Source organism: Sinocyclocheilus rhinocerous, unplaced genomic scaffold (genome assembly GCF_001515625.1).
Source record: "Sinocyclocheilus rhinocerous isolate Xijiao unplaced genomic scaffold, SAMN03320098_v1.1 scaffold3086, whole genome shotgun sequence".
Classification (NCBI taxonomy): domain Eukaryota; kingdom Metazoa; phylum Chordata; class Actinopteri; order Cypriniformes; family Cyprinidae; genus Sinocyclocheilus; species Sinocyclocheilus rhinocerous.
Genome location: NW_015628507.1, coordinates 101,614 through 123,481, shown reverse-complemented (window position 1 = coordinate 123,481; position 21,868 = coordinate 101,614). Strand labels below are relative to the sequence as shown.

Genomic DNA, 21,868 nt, shown 5'->3' with positions numbered 1-21,868 from the left:
GAATATCGACTGACCTGTTGAGCAGGAAGATGTTGTCACTGCAGGTCAAGGCCTCCAGAAGAACCTTCTTCTCAGAGATGGCTGTAGAGGAGTGAAACTTCATCCAGATAAACTCCCACACATCCTCATCCATCAGAGAAACACCTGTGCAGTACACAATGTCCCGCACGTTGGGTGGAATCCTGTGGGATAGAAGACAGAATATGTCAAAACATTCCAGTGAAGACGCACAATAACTATAAATGCTAATAAACGCTAATAAATAATACATGCTAATTTTAGCATTTAAATACTCATATTTAACATTTACAAGTGTATTGATGGAGCTAAATACATTAATTTATTATTTTCTTTGATGTGCATGAATACATGGAAAATAGTTAATAATGTTGATACATTAGCATATATGCAAACTGAATGCTAGAGGTGATTAGCATTCCTCTCTGTGACCAAGTCTGTTCATTAAACATTTACTAAGGGCTATTTACACACCATTAGATCACATTGTGTTCACACCTTTTTGGTTTTAATTCTTGAGAATGACATTTTCCTAAAGAGAGCATTTTTCATAGCAGGAATTTGTTACGTCCTCAGGGTTGTTTAAAGATAGCAAATCAAGTCAATGTTTCACCTCCAGAAGAATCAGTGAAAAACAGCTTGTGTATTTATAGATGTTTTTATTTGTATGCTTCTGTGAGAAGTTGATCTTTCTTTTGCGGTTTCTTCTATCCATTCAAAATGTTGAAAATGCACGAAATATCATTTAAAATAATAAGACACTCTTAGATTCAAAACTGTCAGACTCTGTTCCTTGTTTTGTGTGTGTTTTGCTCCCCGTGTGCCTTCCTTGCCCTTATTTGGTCTTCCTGTTCCTGCCCTGATTGTGTTTATTTGATCCCAGCTGTGTCCCATTGATTTCCTTGATTAGTCCCATAATATAAACCCTCTGTTTCTGAGTTTCCCTTGTCTGGAATTGAACGTCGATCCCTGTGTTCTACGTGTGGTTTTCCCTGTGGTAAATAAAGTCTGTGATAATTCTGGAATCTCCTTCGTCTCCTCGCTCCAGAGTAGGCACACCGTGACAAAAACGGACCACTTTTGGTTCAAGTGGTCTTCTGCTGTCTGCAATCACTTCGAATCACATGTCTTCTGGCACAGCGAAAAATGTCCATAATAACACCAGCTGATCTGATTAGATGATTTTTAGTGAGCACATCATTTAAGTGGTGAAAATTTGACCCAAATCATAATTGCAGGCCTCCCAAAGTGAGTCACAGTGCAATATATTGTCTAGCAATATATCGGTCATAAGAGCCCTCTCTGGACCCTTGATATCATCTGGTTATAAATCTCAGAAAAGAATAACTGTCTACAGTAGAGCTACACAGAGACAAACGCATCTCAGGCTGTGAGGCGATGCATGTAATATTCGTACAGGAAGAAGAAATAACATTAAACCTCTGGAGGAGCCGCGGCGATACAGTGACTGAACTTTTGATTTGCTCAAACAAAGCGCAATAAAGACCTGCTGATTCTGGATGAGCCGTCGGAGCCTCTGGGAGTTTTCAGTGTAGCAATACAGAAAACAGCACCTCCAGTAAGATATGAAATCATGTCACAACCAATTGGAGCGTATAGACTGAAATTTCCACACCTGTGAGAGTGATGTCTTGTTTATGACTGCCACTGACAGGAACGATAAGTGAATTCAGAAAAAGAATAATAAATAAAGAATAATATTTGTGACATTCCGTTAGCTGCCATTATATCGAGAAAATTCATGAATTTCATATATTTTCACAATAAAAATGGGTAACAGCACAAACCATAAATCTAGTTTTGACTTCTATAACTTTTCCTATTGTAACCTGAATATAAAGGTTAAATTTTCTCAAATATTTGCCACTGTGGAGGAGACATGTTTATAATAAAAGGCTGATATGAGATTTTGCAGGGAACGTGCAATATGTCTGCCGGATGCTTTTGTTCTTGAAACAATGTATAAAGTTTTTTTTGTGTATTTTACATTGTATTTATTTCCAATAGAGATAAAAAAAATGTATTATTAATTCACTCAATTCACTATACTAAAAATTCAGCTGGACTGGATTACTTTAACCGGTCTTTAATTTCAGTTTTCTTTTTTTAAGGCTGTGGTTTCCTGTTTATAATCAGTAAAGCACATCAGATGGATTTGTCAGCGTTATGAGGCGATGCATGTAATATTCGTACAGGAAGAAGAAATAACATTAAACCTCTGGAGGAGCCGCGGCGATACAATGACTGAACTTTTGATTTGCTCAAACAAAGCGCAATAAAGACCTGCTGATTCTGGATGAGCCGTCGGAGCCTCTGGGAGTTTTCAGTGTAGCAATACAGAAAACAGCACCTCCAGTAAGATATGAAATCATGTCACAACCAATTGGAGCGTATAGACTGAAATTTCCACACCTGTGAGAGTGATGTCTTGTTTATGACTGCCACTGACAGGAACGATAAGTGAATTCAGAAAAAGAATAATAAATAAAGAATAATATTTGTGACATTCTGTTAGCTGCCATTATATCGAGAAAATTCATGAATTTCATATATTTTCACAATAAAAATGGGTAACAGCACAAACCATAAATCTAGTTTTGACTTCTATAACTTTTCCTATTGTAACCTGAATATAAAGGTTAAATTTTCTCAAATATTTGCCACTGTGGAGGAGACATGTTTATAATAAAAGGCTGATATGAGATTTTGCAGGGAACGTGCAATATGTCTGCCGGATGCTTTTGTTCTTGAAACAATGTATAAAGTTTTTTTTGTGTATTTTACATTGTATTTATTTCCAATAGAGATAAAAAAAATGTATTATTAATTCACTCAATTCACTATACTAAAAATTCAGCTGGACTGGATTACTTTAACCGGTCTTTAATTTCAGTTTTCTTTTTTTAAGGCTGTGGTTTCCTGTTTATAATCAGTAAAGCACATCAGATGGATTTGTCAGCGTTATAGTGATTGCAGCTCATAAACGCTGCCGGGTCATTCATGTGACATTATCATCACCTAAACCATAAAAAGACATAAAGGTCAAACACATTCCTCTTTTATGATGTGCTCATCCCTGAATATCAAACTGAACAGATTCTTTTTATTGTCCCAGTAGGACTGGAGGTCATTTTTGAAGAAAAGGACAGTGAAGGACACATCTGGCAGATCCAGACTTCTGCAGACAGGTAAGAGGGAAACAGCACAATACAATTATGACATATCCATCAAATGCAAAATGTAGTTAAAATTGCCAAACTTATAAACAATAATCAGTATCAAAAGGATGGTATAACTACAGTAATAACATAAAAACAATGTAGAAGAAAGGCAGGTTAATCTCTAGCAGATGAATTTCAGAACTTATTTCTTGCCATCTGTTGACTTTGACAAGTCGTACAAGAGAAACTAAAGCATTTTGAATCAGTCGTTCTGGATAAAAGTATCTGCTAAATGCCTTAAATGTAAAAAAAATATCTCAAATATGAGTGCTTTCATGAGCTCTAACTCTCTGCCAGTGGATTAGACTAACCTGTCCACATGATGATATGTCTAGCAGGAGGGATTGTGTTCAGAGACAGAGTACAGAGACTTTCTGTGTGTTCTGACATGATCAGAAACCTCTTACTGGACTCCACGGGGTAATAATTGCAGAGCCACTGTCAGAGCAATTGAGTAGTTTCAGGCCAAAAGAGTGGAAAATCTTTGACTGAGCAGGTCAAAAACTGGTTGAATTCAACTGAGTGTGTATTTCACATGTTGAAAGCAGGAATATTAGGCCAAAAAGCTTTGAAATTGAGCAGCCCACTTTTATTAGAGTCATGTTAGAGGCCTCAGAAGTCATTAAATTCACATTATATGAAGCCAAGGTCAATATGTAACACATTTTATGTGTAATAAAGCCTTTGTGTGTGTGCATTTAAGGTCTGTCTGTCTGTCAATTTTAGGCTCAGTTTTGAAGAAGCCAGCTAGCAAATTTCCAATGCAACTAAGGCATAGGTAAGGCTGGGAAAGATTTAGCTTTACCCAGAAATTAACGAGGGGTTGGGGCAAAAATGCCACCAAATTGGACAAAAATGCCACCACACAATTAAACTAAATCTACTAAACTAAATCTAATCTATTAGGCCTGTCGCGAATAAATTGAAAATGGATTGAAAAGTGTCAATTGTGGCATTGAATATAGATCTGCTCATCTTGCATCATGTTTCTTTTTATGTGTTTTTACAGTGTTGCACATTATAACATATCACACATGATTCTGTTTAGCTTATGAATGCAGTGGCCAATCAGAGGCGTTCAGATTAGTTGCTAACCATTAGGTTACATACTTTTAGCCTTACCATGGAGTTGGTCCACCCTCCCCCTTATTTGTCTGAGGTTGCCAGTGTGCTCTATACAGTATATATATATGGTATTTCGTGTGTTTGTAGGCATGCTGCCCACTGTTTGGCTCAAACACAAAAAAATAATAATTTCCTAAAAGCTGGGCGAACACAATATCTTGGGCAGAGTAAGAACACACACCCACGATCCTGTTTATTCTCCATTATGGTCATTAGTCCCTGCCGGTGGCATGGTGTGTTTGACAGTGTGATCCTGCATACATGAATGTGAACATTGCTGTGGGAAGCAGAGAAAACAAATTAGATGAACAAATGCGTGTTGCCATGGACACTTGGAATAAAGCTCCTACTGTATGAATCTTGGCAGGGCTGAACATAAAGAACAATAACCAGTCATATTTTGCAATACATTTGGATGAGTTTAGCAATAGAATTCCAGAAATTATAACATATCTGTTGTGAATGTGCATCACATTCATTTTTTGTACACCAGGTCACACCTGTGTTTAGGTGTGGGTGTCATTCTGTAAATTCTGTTAATTTGCTCACCTGTTCTTGTTGCTGGAAATCCAGTCTGAAATGAGAGAAACAGCCTGCCGGTGACAGTGTTTGTTTCCAAAACTGCAGGCCAGCATGATTACCTCTCTCTGTAGCTCTCTAAGGAATAAATGGGAAGGATACCAGCAGGAAAGTACATCAGCAGGAAGTTAAAGATGGAGGAAGGGGAAAATTAAAAATTAAATACTACTGAGGTCATTCCCATCTGAGGAGGAAAATATCTCACTCACACTTTGCAATTCAGTGTCCTTACTTAGACCACATATATGTTTATAAGTGTAATATATAATTCAAGAAATATGAAATTCAAGACTCACTCGGTCTGATAAGCCGCCTGCATGAAGGAGCCCTCAGGGGAAGTGGCTGGCCAGCCCAACTTGTGATACTTCGGTTCCACCTGTCTAAGAACATAGTCCTAACAAAACAAAACAAAACAAAACAAAACAGAACAGAAAGGGAAGCAAAGAAATTATTGAAGCAAAACAAAACAAGAAACGCAAAGTCAAGCAAAACCAAACAAAAGTGCAAAACAAAAGGCAGAAAAGAGTCAGTACGGTTGCCATGTTGAGACCAGGATTTAAATTATAAGTTTTTTTTTAAAAGTGATAAATGAATATAAAAGCAGGTGGACAGGTAAGACAGGGAAACAGACACTGTCACGTTAGGCTGCGCTCAGAATGGAATACTAGTACACTGCATACTGTGCAGTACACACTGCATACTGCATACTATCTTATACAACATGGAAATGTTCATAATGCCTTTTTTGGTATTATACTTTTATATACTCCTTATACTTTTAAATATAATTTTAGTGTGTCATCTGGCAGTAAACACAATGATGGAGAGAAATAGAGAGAAGAAGCTATTAAATTCATCACACTCTCACTGCCGACACTAAACCATCGTCCATTACAGAGGAGGGGCAGAAATGACTCATGTGCACCGAGGGATTGTGGGTAGGCGTTTGAGTGATATTTTGAATAACAAAGTGATAAATGAATATGAAAGCAGGTGGACAGGTAAGACAGGGAAACAAACACTGTCACGTTAGGCTGCGTTCAGAATGGAAAAATTGAGACGGATCCTGCCGGAACAGGATCCGGGACCTCTCAGGTTTTGACTGTCTGTGTTCCGGTACCTATTTGCGCGGATCCGCCACCTCACATGGTATAAAAACAACAATAACACAAAACAAAATATGTTACATATATATAATGAATTATACATATACGTATATATACAATATAACATGCACATTTTTATTCTAATGTTGCATGTTCAAATATTCAGAAACATATTTCAGAAGAAATGAAAAGAAAACTATTTGAAAAAATAGTGCAGTGTGCACCTAAACTCAGTCTAATGTTGGATGAGTCGACTAGCTTAAATAAAAAGAGTGCTTTGATCATATACGTTAGGGTTCAGTTGCCAGGTATGGACATGCCTACAAACATTTTTACTGAACTCGTAGAGCTAGATGACCTAACTGCTGAAGGAATTGTCCGTCATCTATTATCTGCTTTGGAGCGTTTAAATTTGACTGAGGAATTTCTTTCTAAAACCCTCATTGGAGTAACATGTGATGGCACTTCTGTTATGTTAGGGCGCAAAAGCGGAGTAGCAAGTAGGCTCAGGGACATTTTCCCAAATATTACTGTCTGGCACTGCTCAGCCCATAGGCTTGAACTTGTGAAAGAGATAGGCGCTATTAATTATTTTAAAATATTAATGGACAAACTGTATGCAATTTATAGCGCATCTAACAAAAACCGGATGGAGCTAAAGGATGCTGCAAAGAGTTTAGATGTCATGCTATGCAAAATTGGTCGGATATTAGACACAAGATGGGTGACATCAAGTTTTAGAACAGTAGAAGCTGTGTGGAAAAATTACCCAGCACTTTACAAGCATTTTAAAACGGCTTCAGAGGATCCCGCTCGTGATAGCATCACAAAGCAAACATACAATGGACTCGTTAAGCGCTTATCTTCCTTTGCGTTTGTAAACAACCTTGGCATTATCTGCAATGCATTGCAAGAATGATCTGAACTGTCACTTGAGATTCAAAAAAGAGAAAGTAGCATAATATCTGCCCACAAGGCAATTTGTAGGCAAATCAGGGTATTTGAGGCAATGGCTGAAAGGCCAGGGCGCTACACTGAACTTAGCCAGAGGGGAATTGATGCTAACTCATTCCAGGGCGTCCCAGTCCCAAAAGGAAAACTCAGCGACAAAACGTTAAACCAAAGGCTGTTTTTCTCAAGTTTGGCTAAGAACATGGAGGAACGTATGTTATCTCAAGGTGGGCGGCTGCCGGATAAGACTGGATACAACAAGTTTATTGAGGAGTTGAAGGTGCTTTACGCACAGTACTGGCCCGAGAACACTGGTGCAACGTATGGAGAGACTGAAGTTTAATCGCTCTGTCGGCACTTTGACATTGACAGCCCACGCGCAGTCATTCGGGCCTAAAGAGAGTACAGAGATTCAGATGGAAAATGCATCCCTGATAAACTGAAGGAGCTATTTGCGGCTGTCAATAGCATTTCTATATCAAGTGCCGAGTGTGAGTGTGGATTTTCTCAAATGAACTTGATTTGCTCCCCGAACCGTGCCTCTCTGCACACATCCACCATATCATACTTACTTTTTCTGAATCTTGTTGGAACCCCCCCTTTCGAAATTCAACCCAGTTCCTTACGTAAGGTCGTGGATAGCCAAAGGACACAGAACTGCCACAGACATACGCAGTAAAACCCGAAACCGGGAGGAGGAGAATCACGACATGGCTTTGGTATGGGGTGTTTTAGACAACTAGATAAGGTAAGCAAGCGTTTGTTTATCTATTCATATTATAGACAGCTTTGTGTAATTGTGAACTGTGAAGTATGCTATACCTGTTGCGAAATTAATTGCTGACTGCAAATGCTGCAAGTTCAACAGTTAAGCATGAGGTTGATGTGGGCTTTTGAGTGTTGTGAAGATTAGTACAATAGTAAGAGGGTAGGCTAGTTGAGCACATAGCATGCTGTTTTCAGCACCGTTTTTTGTGCATTCCGGGACCTGCACCTGTCTCGTCACACCTCCGCTCTAATATGCGTTTTGCGTTCCGGCACCTTTTGATTTACAAATTAAGCACTGTGTATACTGCAGAAATAGTATGAGAAATATGGTAGTATGATATTTTGAACATTAGCAATGGTGGAGATTTGACACTGTTTTAGTAAGTATGAGTTTATAAAATGCTGCAGCAAACAGGCATTGTGTCTGGAAACATTTTGGACTGCTGTTTTGGATGATGATCAGAGGCATTTTTGAGTTCGATCTGTCTGGCGGTGAGTCGAGTCATCTGAGACGTGCTGCTAGATATCAGCCGTGTCTTTCTTATTGCTCTAGTCAAGGTTAAAATACAACAAACCGCAAACTGATGTGAGATCAGACTCACGCTGAACAGGCTGTGGTCTTCAGTGCGGTCCAGGAGTTTGTCCAGCTGGTAAAGAGCTCGACTAGCAGCGTGCCACGGCAGAAACTCAGTCTCCTGAGACAAATACGAGATCATCTGCAGGGGGACGTTTTGGGGCAAATACCCCGCTCTAGAGAAAAGAAAGAAAGCATGAGGATCAGACACTAGCAGCTCATTTTTACACATATTTCCCCTTTGGAAGACACATCGTTAACATTTGATTACAAACAGTTCATTTTGTTCATCATTATTCGTTTAGAATAACTGCCAGGCATTGTGCTTTGCGTGGGGAGTCATAATGTGCTGTAAGAAACAAAAAAACAGCTTCTCCTGTACGGCTACAGTCGTGTTCAATTTGCATAACTCCATAATACATAAGATCTCTTCTAAAACACAGACATGAGCGTTAACAGCACATATTCACTGTCATTTGGAGCGGCACATCAAATCCCAGATGTACTTCAGCAGGACCTTGGGCTGTAGTCAAATAAGGCTGTGTTTCTAGGCCACACATCGTTACCTCCTCCATTTATTTTCCTTTCATGTTTCCTCTGACTTTCCCTTCAGTCTTTTAGAAACTCCCACAAGTCTCTCATGAGAGTGGAAAAAAAGAGAAGTGGCCGACATCCTTAGAGCAAAAACAAAAGAGAGACTAGAATTTCCAAGAGTCTAGAATCCAGCGAATGCTTTGGTTTTTGCTAAAGCACACACCTTTGGCCACCCAGAATTCCTTGGCACCGTTCTTGAAACCCAAACATCACGGGAAGGAGTTTTGCATACCCAAGCAACACTCAAAAAATCAAAAAAATCTAGTTGAGATCATATTTATGTTCCACCTGCGCTGTTAAAGGCCTTTCTCTGACTCATAATGCAGGAAATTCATCTTAATTTCACACAATTTCATGCAGGGCACATAAGCGCTCCCTATCAGAGGTCAGGCAAAAAAAGAAAGTGATCAGACTTGAAAACGGACTCATTAAATTCTGGAGGACAGATTCACCCAACGCACATTTAATTGGGACATTAATCACAGTTACTCACAGACACCCACTGTTACCCAAGGAGGGTTTTAACATCTTCATGGAAACTGATTTGCATTCACATTAGCAGGAGACAACTGAGGCTGTGAAGAATTAAAAACAAACTATTTCAACATTTCCATGGTGAAGCAGCAAATGCATTTAGGATATCAAGGAAAGATAAATGAATGCTGTTTAACTGAAAAGAGTTTTATCTCAAGGTGTTCAAAGAGGTTTGTGTCTAATTGAGATCAGGAACCATGTTCTTCTTCCTTTGAACAGCCTGTTAATATATTACAGAAGGAAGGAAAGTTTTCAAATTGGATATCAGCATAACATCTTTGCTCGGTGATATTTTAAAAAAAATCCAAAATATTCATAAAACAAAAGCAAAACTCAAAATATTAAAAACATGAATAACTGACATTCAGTGCAGACCTGAAGCAGAGTAGCTGTATTGACTACCAATAATTCAACTGTTTAAAAGTCAATAATTAAGCTATTACCATGATTAACACATAAATATGTGTTTATCTCAAAACATTTTCAGGATTTTGTCTAAACCTTAGAGTAGAAAGACTTGCATACACCATTGTTATCCAAGCTGTTGCTAACCAGAATAAAGCATTAAACTGTGGTCTAATGAGAAATAATTGTATAACAATAAACAATTAATCAGCCTCTAATGATGCCAAGGCACTTGAAACACTCATCGACTGTCATTCTTTCACACTGATTACATGGAAATATTCAATATATATTTTCCTAATTGATGTGTGCACAAGACATGAAGGATGCAGTCTTGACACAGAGACAAGAGCTTAGTGTGTTTCTCCTTGAGCTTCAACACTTTAAGACGCAGTAGCATATAAATGACTGCAAACCATGTATATAAACACACACACACACACACACACACACACTGTATATGTGTGTATATAAATGATTTAATATAGCCTTTAATAGAAACTATTAAAGTTTGTATCAAATATTAAAGTGTGCTTCTTCAGAGGAAAAATAAAGCATATGACATAATGGTTCTCATTTATATTTAGAGACACTTCCATTATTACCACATTCCAACAGCAGCGGCTGGAATAAGGCCATTTAGTTTATCCTTTCCATAAAAACTTCCCTTTTCTTTTTTCTTTTTGCATTATTCAGGGGAAATATTCATTAAAAAATAAAAGAACACAACATGGCCATAAAACTATGATGAGGCACTGACGTTTTCCCTGCTGTTAGTGAGCACAGTAATGAATGAGTTGATCACTCTCATGCTTTTGGGACGTGAAAACACACACATATACACACAAAGTCAGCGAGTTGAAAATAACAGTATGTGGCTCTTGAACACAGAGGGAATTGTTTTAACATGATTTACACGTTGGATTTTTTTTATCTAAATGAAAAAGCTGTTTAATTTTTAAACAAGGCAAATGTCACTGACATTGAAATAACTCATGAGTAACACATCAGTCTCCTAAATAAATCATTCTTCTAAATTGACCTGTAATTGTAGCTCATTTAGTCGAGGCTTTAGCAGAGCATTTCAAACAGGCCTATTAAGAAGCTCCATCACTCTGAGTCAAATGAGATCTCACTATGTGCATAAAAAATATCGTGTCAAAGGAAAAAGAATATGAAAAAGTCTAAAATATTCTAGCACCGTTCTTTAACTCGTTCTCGCAGTTGTGTGAGAAATGAGTTGTCGACAGGAGTTGTGATGTTTTACAAGCGCTACAAACAAACCTTCTGTCTGCATGGAAACAACCTGCAGATGATGCTAATATCAGGTTAGAAACAGATCAGCGTTTCTATGAAAGTTCAAACTGTTGTGTGTCAAGACAAGTAGCTAGTGATTGCAGTAATAACAGCAACTGTATTTGCTTTAATTTAGTTTAGTAGAACTGAAGCTACACTCACCATAAACTGCTAATTTAAGACTATAATGTGTTGATTGAATGAATGAATGAATGAATGAATAGAGACACACACACTGGACAAGAAATGTTTGTAAAATTGTAACTGTAAACAGCTGATCACTTCATGAATTGACAGCCTGTCTGCTAATCTTCAATGTGATAAAGCATTTAAATTTATTTTCCATATGTATTAATAAGAGAAATTATCACAAATGTTATTCACAAACAAGTCATAAATCTGATCAGTTCTGAATCATATGTATTTATTTATTTATTAATCTGGGGTCTTGTAGATGTTCTGAACAGCTGGTAACTTACAAATGTTAGAAGACAAAGTGAAAAAGTATTTCAAACATATTTCCCGTTTGTCTTCCTTGTGCTTTTGTTTTGTAGTCTTTCAGTTTGTAGTTTGCCTCGTTTAGTTCCTGTTCTTGTTTCCCCTTGTTAATTGTTGATCGATTCCACCTGTGTCTTGTTAGTCTTATTACGCCAGTCTATATAAGACTTTGTGTCTTCATTTGTTACTTGTCTTTCTTTAGTGGTTTGTTGAGTTTGTGCTGTTCTGTTTTCTACATTTCCTAGTTCTCTGTCTTTTGGTTATCTGTATTTTTTTAGTAGCCTATATACATCACTGTATTAGCCTATATGCACTCAATTTAATTTGTTTTCATTATAAGTTGAATATGACTCTTTTTTTAATTAACCCAAAATCTTTGTAGAGCTGGGACTAGCGAATATTCTAATAACTCTTGTGCTTTAAAGATGGAAAAGCTATGCAATTAACCCAGTTATTCTATTCATCAATTAACAATGCACTTAAAATATTATCTTTATTCTTAAACTAGGCTTCACTAACATCACCAGCTTTCTTCTCCTCAATTGATCCAGTAATTCATAATCACAATAAAGGCTGACTGAGCTCTGTGAGGCAGTATTGATCTGTGAGTGACTCCCATGAGCACCAGGGGCATTTAATTAGGTAACATCACTCGAGTCATATGAACACTCTTCATCATCCCAGTAATTTACAGAGAAATTAGACATTTGTCACATTGTGATTAATGATGATGCTGTTTTTAATATGCAGGTTGGCATTTTCGCTTCTCAAGTACGTAAGAGCCAATAACCACCTCCACAGATCTGAGCCCTGAGGTTGAACAAGACATCCTGTTAACATTCGCTCTTATTTATTAGGATTAGCTGTAAACAACAGCAGAGAGAAACAATATGTACAAACCTGACTGAAATCAAAACTCAGGAACAAAAGGATTTGCCTTCAGTCCTGTTAAGTTTCAATTATCCAGCTCTTCAGTAAACGAGGCCAAACCGAATAAACAGACTAAATGAACATGACGTACCACAACGCAGGGGAACAGGTTTCCATTCTCGGCCCAACGTCACAGCAATAAACACAAGTTTCCCTGCAGGTTTGTCGTCAGTTGACTGAATCTTCATTCTTAGGAAACATCTGTGGCCAAAAACACAATTCTCCACGACGAGAGCTGCACAGCGCCGGCAGATGAGCCTGTCGCTTCAGTTTGATGAAGAGCGGTGCTAATGCTAGCAGAGCATCTGGCAGCTTCCTCAGTTAGTTTGGTGGAAGAATAAAAATAACTGTCCTGTAAAACTAATGAATTTCACAATCTTTACAAACCGCATCTACGGTAAATACACAACATTCAATGTTTAAGAAAGTCCATCAGTGATACTCAAACACTGTTTTGGCTGCCGACTGATTCTGGCTGCCAGCGATTGAAATTTCCTTCATTAACCCTTAAATGCATACCTCGGGTCTTTAGCGACCCGAGACATCATTCTCTACCCTCTCCCTCCTTCATTTTTTAAAGTTAGACATCAACTTTCTTAGTATTCCTCAATCTATTCATTATAAACAATATAACAAGAAAAAAATTGTAAAATATGAAAGAATGCCTGTTTTCTGATTAATGTTTTGTAAAAAGTGTACAGGGTCGCTACAGACCCGAGGTATGTAAATGAAAAAGTATTTTTTTCCTGCACGACTATATTTACATATCTGATGACTCAATTTGTGCAATGCATCTTTTTTCCTCAAGGTGGCACTGTTTGATACACAATGATGATGTGATGTTTCACTCATAATTACCGCAGGCGTAAAACAAACGAGTATCATCAGCAAAAATTGAACTGGTTTGAATGGCTTTACTGCAGAGCAATTACTATACGCAATGAAATATAAATTTCATTGTTTTGAGAATATGGTTGAAATTGTGAATGTGAGACAGATGCTGAATGTATTGTGGAAGTGTGCTCTGACGATGACAGCGATGTTAAAATCATCTGCTCAAATTGAACCCTTTTAAGTTTCAAAAGGAAACTAAATATGCTTTATTTTTTTCTTCTGTAATTGTTCTTAAAATATCTCAAGATATTTTTTTTGCTATTGCAACAGTTAGAGGTCCATCCGTGCTGGATATATAGGTCAGGGTCGCTAAAGACACTAATATGTAATAATGATTGGCGAAACATTCATGCATTTAAGGGTTAAGCAGAATGAGTTAGAGTTTTTTTATTAAACAGAGAGGACCATAGGGAGAGCGGTGGTTCCTGAAGGGACTAATGGCAGCTTGGCAGCCTGTGGCACTATATAAACTCTCTCTACCTTTATTGTTCTGTCTCTTCCTCCTCTTACATTAATAGACGTCCATGAGTTTCCAGCTACTGATGAAGCTCTGAAGGAACGACACAATGAGGCCGCAGTGGAAAGGCGGGAACACAGAGGTTTTCCCTCGCTTTCTTATTATCCACTATTGCAGTAACGGCTCAATAGTCTCAGTGCAGGTCTCATCTTGATGAGCTAAAGGGTTTTCTTCAGTAACGCCTTCAGGCTAAAGTAGAAAAGAGAATTACAGTACAAGAACTGCATCTGTCAGTAATGAACGTCTTACTGAAGTTGACTGGATCACACTGTTTTTTACTGTTTGTGATGGATGGCTTTTTCAAGATCCTTTTAGGTTGACCAAAAGAAAATCTGTGTTACCTTTGAGATTTAGGCACATTTACAGCACCGTTGATTGGCTAATTCTCTCAGAGTGATTACCTAGGTCCACTTCAGAAAAGTAGCATATGGAGATTTCAAATACAGACTACATAACAGGATTTGATCATAGTAATCCTTCTGGCATCAGCAGATCAAACAGAATCTGAACACTATATCTGGTGACTGTATTTTAATTCGCTTGGCGAGCACTATGGAAGTATGCAGCTTCAGAGGATGTGAAACAAACACTTTATGTAGAAAACTAATAAGACAGTTTTGGAATCTCATCCAAAATAATGTCTCGGCTGACATGTGATCAGACCTGAGATGAATGTTAATACCAAGACTGAATAAGTGTTCAACTCTTGCAACACTTAGACTTCCATATAGATCTGTCAGTCATGATGAAATCATCTGAAATCCCAAAAAGATGAAGATCCATTTTCATTGCTCTCTGCTGCAACTTTAGGTATAAGTGCCTTGTCTCTTCTTTGACATTTATGAACAAATCTTCAGTTTTTATAAAGCTCTTTTGGGGGAAATTAGGTTTTAGAAATTCAAGATTCATCCACTCAGTGTCATTCATAAATGTAACTTAAACAGGCATTTGGAAGTACTTTTTTTATGAAAAGAAATAATTTAAATGCAGGTCCAGTTTTGTAAAAGTGGAAAAAATTAAACCTTTTAAAACCATAATGGTTGTGTTTAATGTAATATCAAAATAAATTGGAACATATAGTCAGTAAAAATTATATATATATATATATATATATATATCTTGTAATATTCCAGCCAGAGCTTGTGCTTTTTCATGGATAACAAATGCACTGGTTAAGTGCTTTCGAGCGCTCGTGGACTCGATGTGTTTGAAGTGTATCGTGATCCAGGGAGCATCCAAGCGTCAGCGGGCAGATTGCAAGAGTCAGGCGGTGAGTTAATGCATATAAATAGGGTCTCTATGTTACAGTCTCTGTTTCTCTGTCTCAGCTGCTGTGGATCTGCATTGTAGCCCGGATGAGGGCTTTTTTTAAAGGAAGGTGAGCTGAAAATGGAGGCTGTTAAACGGTCTCACAAACAGAGGAACTCTGAGCTCTGAGTCACACGGATCACTTGCAGACCAAATTCAATTCCGGCTCTTGGAATTTGACTCGCTGTGGCTCCATCCGAAGAAAATCCACCTTGTTCTCCCAATGGAGAGGAAAGGAATGGAACAGAATTGAATTTAATGATGGTGGACGTGGAGCTGCTGCATGAATGTGTGACTCAGAGATGAATAGTATGTTGAATGTGTTGTAAAAGGACATTAACATTAAAGCACTCTCAAGAGCTGATTTAGTTCAATTTAATGAGGAAATCCAATTCAATTTGTACTTTTATCTGTTTTTTTAGGTGTCGCTGGTTGACAGCAGTTGTTGACTTCATATGTCAAGAACATGACAATCAATTTCCTGTTCAGATATAAGAATGTATTAAAAAATACAATCAATTCATACATACAGTTACTTGTATACCTATTCTATGATGAGCATGTTTTTATTTTCTTATTAAAAATCATTCTGATATTTTTAGATGTAAAAAAATGTCAGGTTGATAACAACAATATAATAAAGGAAAAGCCTTGATGAATCATATTCTTGATGCATTCTTGTAACATTTTTCAATTGTCAGGTAAATCAAATCCATGAAGTGCAACAGACATGCAAACGATATCATGAGGATTCTCATGATTATTCATCAAGGTCAATAAGTCTCTTAAAATATGGTATCAGATAATTTGGCATTTTTATAACAAGGCAAGAGTTCATGACTGACTTATTATAATGTGGTGCGACTCCCCAAACACAATGATATTTATGAATTAATAGTTCATGACATTTGCAAAAAAAACACTTGTTACCTTGAAAACTTAATTTCAAAACATTTTGAAAATAATTATTAAGATGTGTATGCCCATGTGTTTTCAAGGTGTAAGGAAAATGTGAAAATGTGTTTTTTTTGTATATCTGGTGGTTACACCACATGACACATTTAGAGTCAATTTGTGATGTCTAAACATTAATGAGAACACTCAAAATAAAAAGCTGCAATCAAACAATATGGCAGCAGTGAAAAGCACATCTCCCTTAAGGTGTGGCATTAGCCCCATTTTACTCTCTTCGGTGCCTGATAAGAAATAATAGAATGATACATTTACATGAAACTCTGTTCATCAGTGGGATTGAACAAGAGAAGATAGCAAAAGAAAATTAAAGTTCTCCACAGGCTGGTAATTTGGTGGCTCATGTTTATGTTCATTTATGGAAGCGTCTGTTATCATCATCGTTATTTATATCCCTCAGGAACTTTGTGTTATGGCCCAGAGCTTTAGCGAAAAAACGAATCAAAATTTCAGTTTCTGCAGCAGACGGGTACAGTCATCTCATTATGTTTATGGAAAGAAGCAATGTTTGTTAGCTGAGGGTCAGTTGCTCTTAATGGACAATAATATATGGTAACACTTTCGATTAGGGAACACTCTTTAGTACTTTAGTACAACAACTACCTTACTTACTAACAATAAGCAACAAATTACGAATTTATGTGTAAGAATATTTGTTCCCTAATCCAAAGAGTTACCGAAAATATAAATAAATGCAATAAATAACAAGAGGAAGTGTGTTATAGTGATTTTACCATGAAACAGAGACCCTTATAAGTTGGCAGAAAAATAATTACAAAAGGAACCCATTTTCAATAAATAAACCTGTACATAAGGACAAAGAAAGAAAGAAATATGGTTGCTAGGGTGTTCCTTGGATGTTCTAAGTTGCTGAAAGTATTTATTTTTTTATTTAGAATAAAAAAGAGAGATCAAAAATTCATGCAATTAGTAATTTGCAAAACACTGTGTCATCACTGTAAAAGAGTAACAGCTGTGGTCTGGATGTGTCTACATTTAAAATTCACTGTGATTAACCAGCATCCTCTCTCTCTGTTTTCTTCATTGGTTGTGAGGTCTTAGTCTCACTGTCTCTCAGTGCGGGTGTGATAATATCTCAGGCTCTCTTTAGGGACGGCTGGCTTTTGCAGTCTATAATGAGTCACTGGGGGCTTTTGTGGCTCAACATGTGCGATAGATCCTCACAACGCTTTTATCCAACACCAGCTGCACAGAAGAGAGGAAAAAACACAAGTGTCTTCATTTGAAACCTTCCATGGATTCATACATGCTGGAGTTTGTGTTGAACTTGAGCTGTTGTACTTATTTCCAGTATGTTGTGTAGACTTGCTTTAGACTTTCAGTCAATCATCCAGCAATGGTTTGAAACCACTGAGACCATGAAGAACGGGAAAAAAGAAGATGAAGATGTTCTGCTGGTCCTGGATGGGCTAGAGAAGAAATACTGAACATCTGCTAAACAAAGAGGTTGGTGGTGGATTTCTGGAACAAAATTGTGAAAGAACATCTTTTTGCTGAACACTTAGTGCCAAATCAAGGCTTTTAAATATTAAAAGCAGCCTTTAAAATCATCCATCAGCTAACACGCAAATTGGAAAATCACACATTATACATGGCCAAGACTTCATAGAAGATTTCTTCAATGGCTGACATCAACATACAGTGACACAGTAATGTATAGACACAAAATCAGAGACTTGTGAAAATCATTCCTTACTTTAATTATTGCTGCTGCACTTATGTTGAAGTGTTTATTCTTAATATGAAAGACAGTCTAGATGTACAGTCTTTCTACTTTATTCATGTGCCCAGTGGTGTTCAAACTGATGCATGTTCACAGTTAATTTTTCATTGCATTTCAGATGTGTGTGTTTTGCACTGTTAAATGTCAAGACACATTCCAGTGATGTCACTTGAATACATTACTGCACTGCATAATGTTTCCAACTCTAAACTGTTTAAGCATACTGTGAGTGTATATATACTACTGTATATCTGTTTTGTGTGCTCTGTATTATTGCAGTCATACCAAATTTCTCTCCAAGGATCATATAAATATCTGCCTTTAGCAATGAGATATTCTTCACTGTAACAATAGTGCTTGATAATTTTGGTTTGTTTGTTTGTTTTGTTTTTCTAGGTTCTTGATCATATTCTTTCATGTAACTTGTTTTAGTCACAAGTTAGTTTGACAGTTACACACCAGCCTCAAGCAGACCTACACATACCTGCAAAATAAGACTCTATAAGGCTCAGCTCCACCTGTAAAATAATTCACAGGAGTAACTGCACGTCCCCATTACAGTCAAGCAGCCTGCAATGTGAAAATTAATGTGTGCCTTCAAGTGCTAATAAAGTGCTAATAAGTTGTTTATATTCTCTACAACATCACCTCAGCATAAAACCTGTGCTGTGAAAATCCAAATAGTAAGGTAATATACGAGTGCAAAAGTGTTAATGAAGAAACGGTTCAGCTTCAGACTTCTTACACTGGTGAAAATAAGCACAGGATCTGCAAAACAGTACAGGATGATTTCAGATGAGGTGTGTTGAAGTACAAATTTTCACACTTATAGCCACTTTCTAATGAAGTTTTGCATCTTGCTAACTTAATACTGAGGTTTTATAATGGAGAGGAGAACTGTGACCCTGAACAAATCTAAGTTTATTAAGCTAACTGCTAATATGCTAACAAGCTGATGTTACTAGCTGAAGCTCTGAACTTTTGTGACAATTTCAAAGATACGTATATTAAGAATTAAATACAAAATACAAGATCTCCCTTATGAAAATTAACCATGGTTTTAATACAAATTAAACCAAAAAAACATGGTTACTATAGTTAAAACATGGTAACCACAAATTAACCATGGTTTTGCTACACTAACCATAGTTTACCCTGTTGAAAAAAACAGCATATGCTGGTTAGGTATGTTTGGACGCTGGGATGCTGGTTTAAGCTGGTCCTTTGCTGGTTTAAGCTGGTTTATGCTGGTCCTTTTGCTGGTTTATGCTGGTTCTTTTGCTGGTTTATGCTGGTCATGTGCTGGCAAAGGACCAGCATAAACCAGCAAAAAACCATCTTAAACCAGCAAAGGACCAGTTTAAACCAGCAAAGGACCAGCTTAAACCAGCAAAGGACCATCTTAAACCAGCATCCCAGCGTCAAAACATACCTAACCAGCATATGCTGGTTTTTTCAACAGGGTAACCATGGTATTTGTAGTAAAACTATGGTTATAATTGTAATCAATACGCCAAAAAAACATGGTTACTACAGTTTTACTACAATAAAACCATGGTTTATTTTCATAAGGGCTATACAATACCCTAACTTTGTAAAAATAGGATAAAAACATTTAATGATAGCATGCTAGGCTTCCACTGTACAGTATGTGCACTACCATAACATGTTTTTCATTCTTTTTACAAACTGAAGGGCGAGTCAAAATTAATAACTCTGGTAATAATTAATAGACCAAAGATGATATCAGTATAGCTGAAGTTGTAAAGAATTATTTAATGCACATTTGGAAGAGGAATTGAATTAACATAGCCTATCAAATGTGTGGCTCTTTGCTAGCTGGATTATGAAGCTGCTTTAACAGAATATCAAAGTGCAGCAAAAAGGCAGCATGTGTTTTGAGTACAATGGTGTGAAATAAATGTCCTTTTCTGTGGATTTCTGTGGAGTTTGGACCTCAGTCGGACTGTGGACCCTCTATGAACTTTAATGAGATGGCAGTGGACATGAAACACACTGAAGGGGTGTGAAATACAATAAACTGACCTTCTCTGTTTTCCTTTTGTTGCTGCCAATGTTTCTGTCAGCACATTTTACTAGGCTTGCTTAAAGCCTCAAGTGAGGTGTTACACTGCATTTACAAAGGTGCCAAATCCCCTGCATTCTGGCAGGCTGTCTGGTACTCAGCTGAAAACCCGCCTGAGGGGCAAAGCAGGAAAGAGACGCCCCCTACTCGCAACACGGCTTTGCTATTGATTCCTGGAGCAGTTCTGCTTCTGAACGCCTCTGCAGAAGACCGTCACACTCAGAAAACACGTTCATGTAGGAAGAAACGTTCAAAGGAAGGTGGCTGTGTCTGCTCTGAACAAATGAACTCCGGAAAAAAGTAAACATACAGATTTCTACCTGTATGTTTCATATTTATGACACCAGATGGCTTGATGTGGAGAGTTAGCCTAGCCGCGTAAAAGCAAGGAGCCATTGATTATCTGCAGATGCTAAATCAGATGATTTCATGATGACAGAAATTATGCTTTAGTCTCACTAGTTTTATTATTCTCTCCTATTTCTAAGTAATAGATTGCATTTAGTCAAAAAATATTACAAACAGATGACATGCTACAAGCTCAGGAGCTCATGTTCTCAAATTGCAGGTGTTTAGCACTGATATTGTTCTCAACTTAAGAAAGTCTGTCACTATCTAAATGACAATACTGCCTAACAACACACTCCACACACTCAAACTGACAGTACAGCATTAAAATTCAATTCTTGACACAATTCTTGTGCTGCTAACAGTGTCTGATCCAAAACAAAAGGAGGATTTCTAAAACAGATCAGAGGCTGTATTGAATTATTCATCTCACTCTAACAAAGAATTAAACTAATCTATCTGCCAGTGACACATGCAGTTTTCCGTGACGACGCAGACGAGTGCCAAACAGCATGTGGCAGTGACGGGTTAGCATGGGTCGCTAATAATAAATGAAATGCTCAGTTAATAGCAGCTTGATAGCCAGTGAAAACCAACAAACCATTTTAGGCTGGTTAAAGATGTTTTTTTTCTTAGCAGGAGCAATAAAGGCAGGCATCTAAAGGTATGCTAAGCAGTAAACTGTTCACATCCCTCGGATAAGCGAGGGAATCATTTGGGTCTTCATGCTGTTTTGGGGCACTAGGCTAGTCTTTAGCTGTCTAGCTGTGCTTATAATCTCCAGATGATCTATTCTTCTGTGTTTCTTCCAAAATAACTTAATATTTAATCTCAATTTTAATCAAAATAGTTTCTTCTTCTCGTCAGCTGCAGAACTACTAGGATATTTTTTTCTGTCTGAGCTTGATCTGATCACAGGAAACTATCAGTGAATTCTGGGAGGAGAATCACTGACTGTGGGCTTTTTGCATTATTCAGCATTGCAGTGTTTGGCAAACGTACAGGCCTCTGCTCCATATATTATTGTGGATTTTCTGCAATGATGTATGAGCTCATGGAGAATCAATGTCAAGTGGTCAGTTGACTGATGGTGTTTCATTTTCATGTAACAACCTGTCATGATTGACATATGGCAGACTACCTTTTGTTGAACAGCTCAGGATTCTGGATCTTGGCGTCGGTGTCATAGACGAAGTGCTCTTGTGAGATGGTGACACTGTTGTCAAGACTGTCGTTCTTGCTAATGGTGACGACAGGGTAACCCATCTGCAGCGTCCAGCGGTCCATGACCTGTGTGATGTTGATGTCCTTTCCCTCCCGCTGCATGGCCTTTGACACAAAATATATACATCAAAATACATCATACATATACAGATCAC

General features: G+C 37.5%; 1 protein-coding gene across 1 annotated transcript in view; it reads right to left on the bottom strand.

Annotated features, from left to right (window-relative positions):
• LOC107737850 (thyrotropin-releasing hormone-degrading ectoenzyme-like) overlaps positions 1-21,868 on the bottom strand; it is a 129,445-nt gene that overhangs the window by 8,211 nt on the left and 99,366 nt on the right. Inside the window, exons 9-13 of the mRNA XM_016549476.1 lie at positions 21,631-21,818; positions 8,392-8,539; positions 5,261-5,358; positions 4,935-5,042; positions 15-182 (exon numbers count right to left, since the gene is read on the bottom strand). Coding sequence (XP_016404962.1) covers positions 15-182; positions 4,935-5,042; positions 5,261-5,358; positions 8,392-8,539; positions 21,631-21,818 — 710 coding nt within the window. The remainder of the gene's footprint in view (positions 1-14; positions 183-4,934; positions 5,043-5,260; positions 5,359-8,391; positions 8,540-21,630; positions 21,819-21,868) is intronic.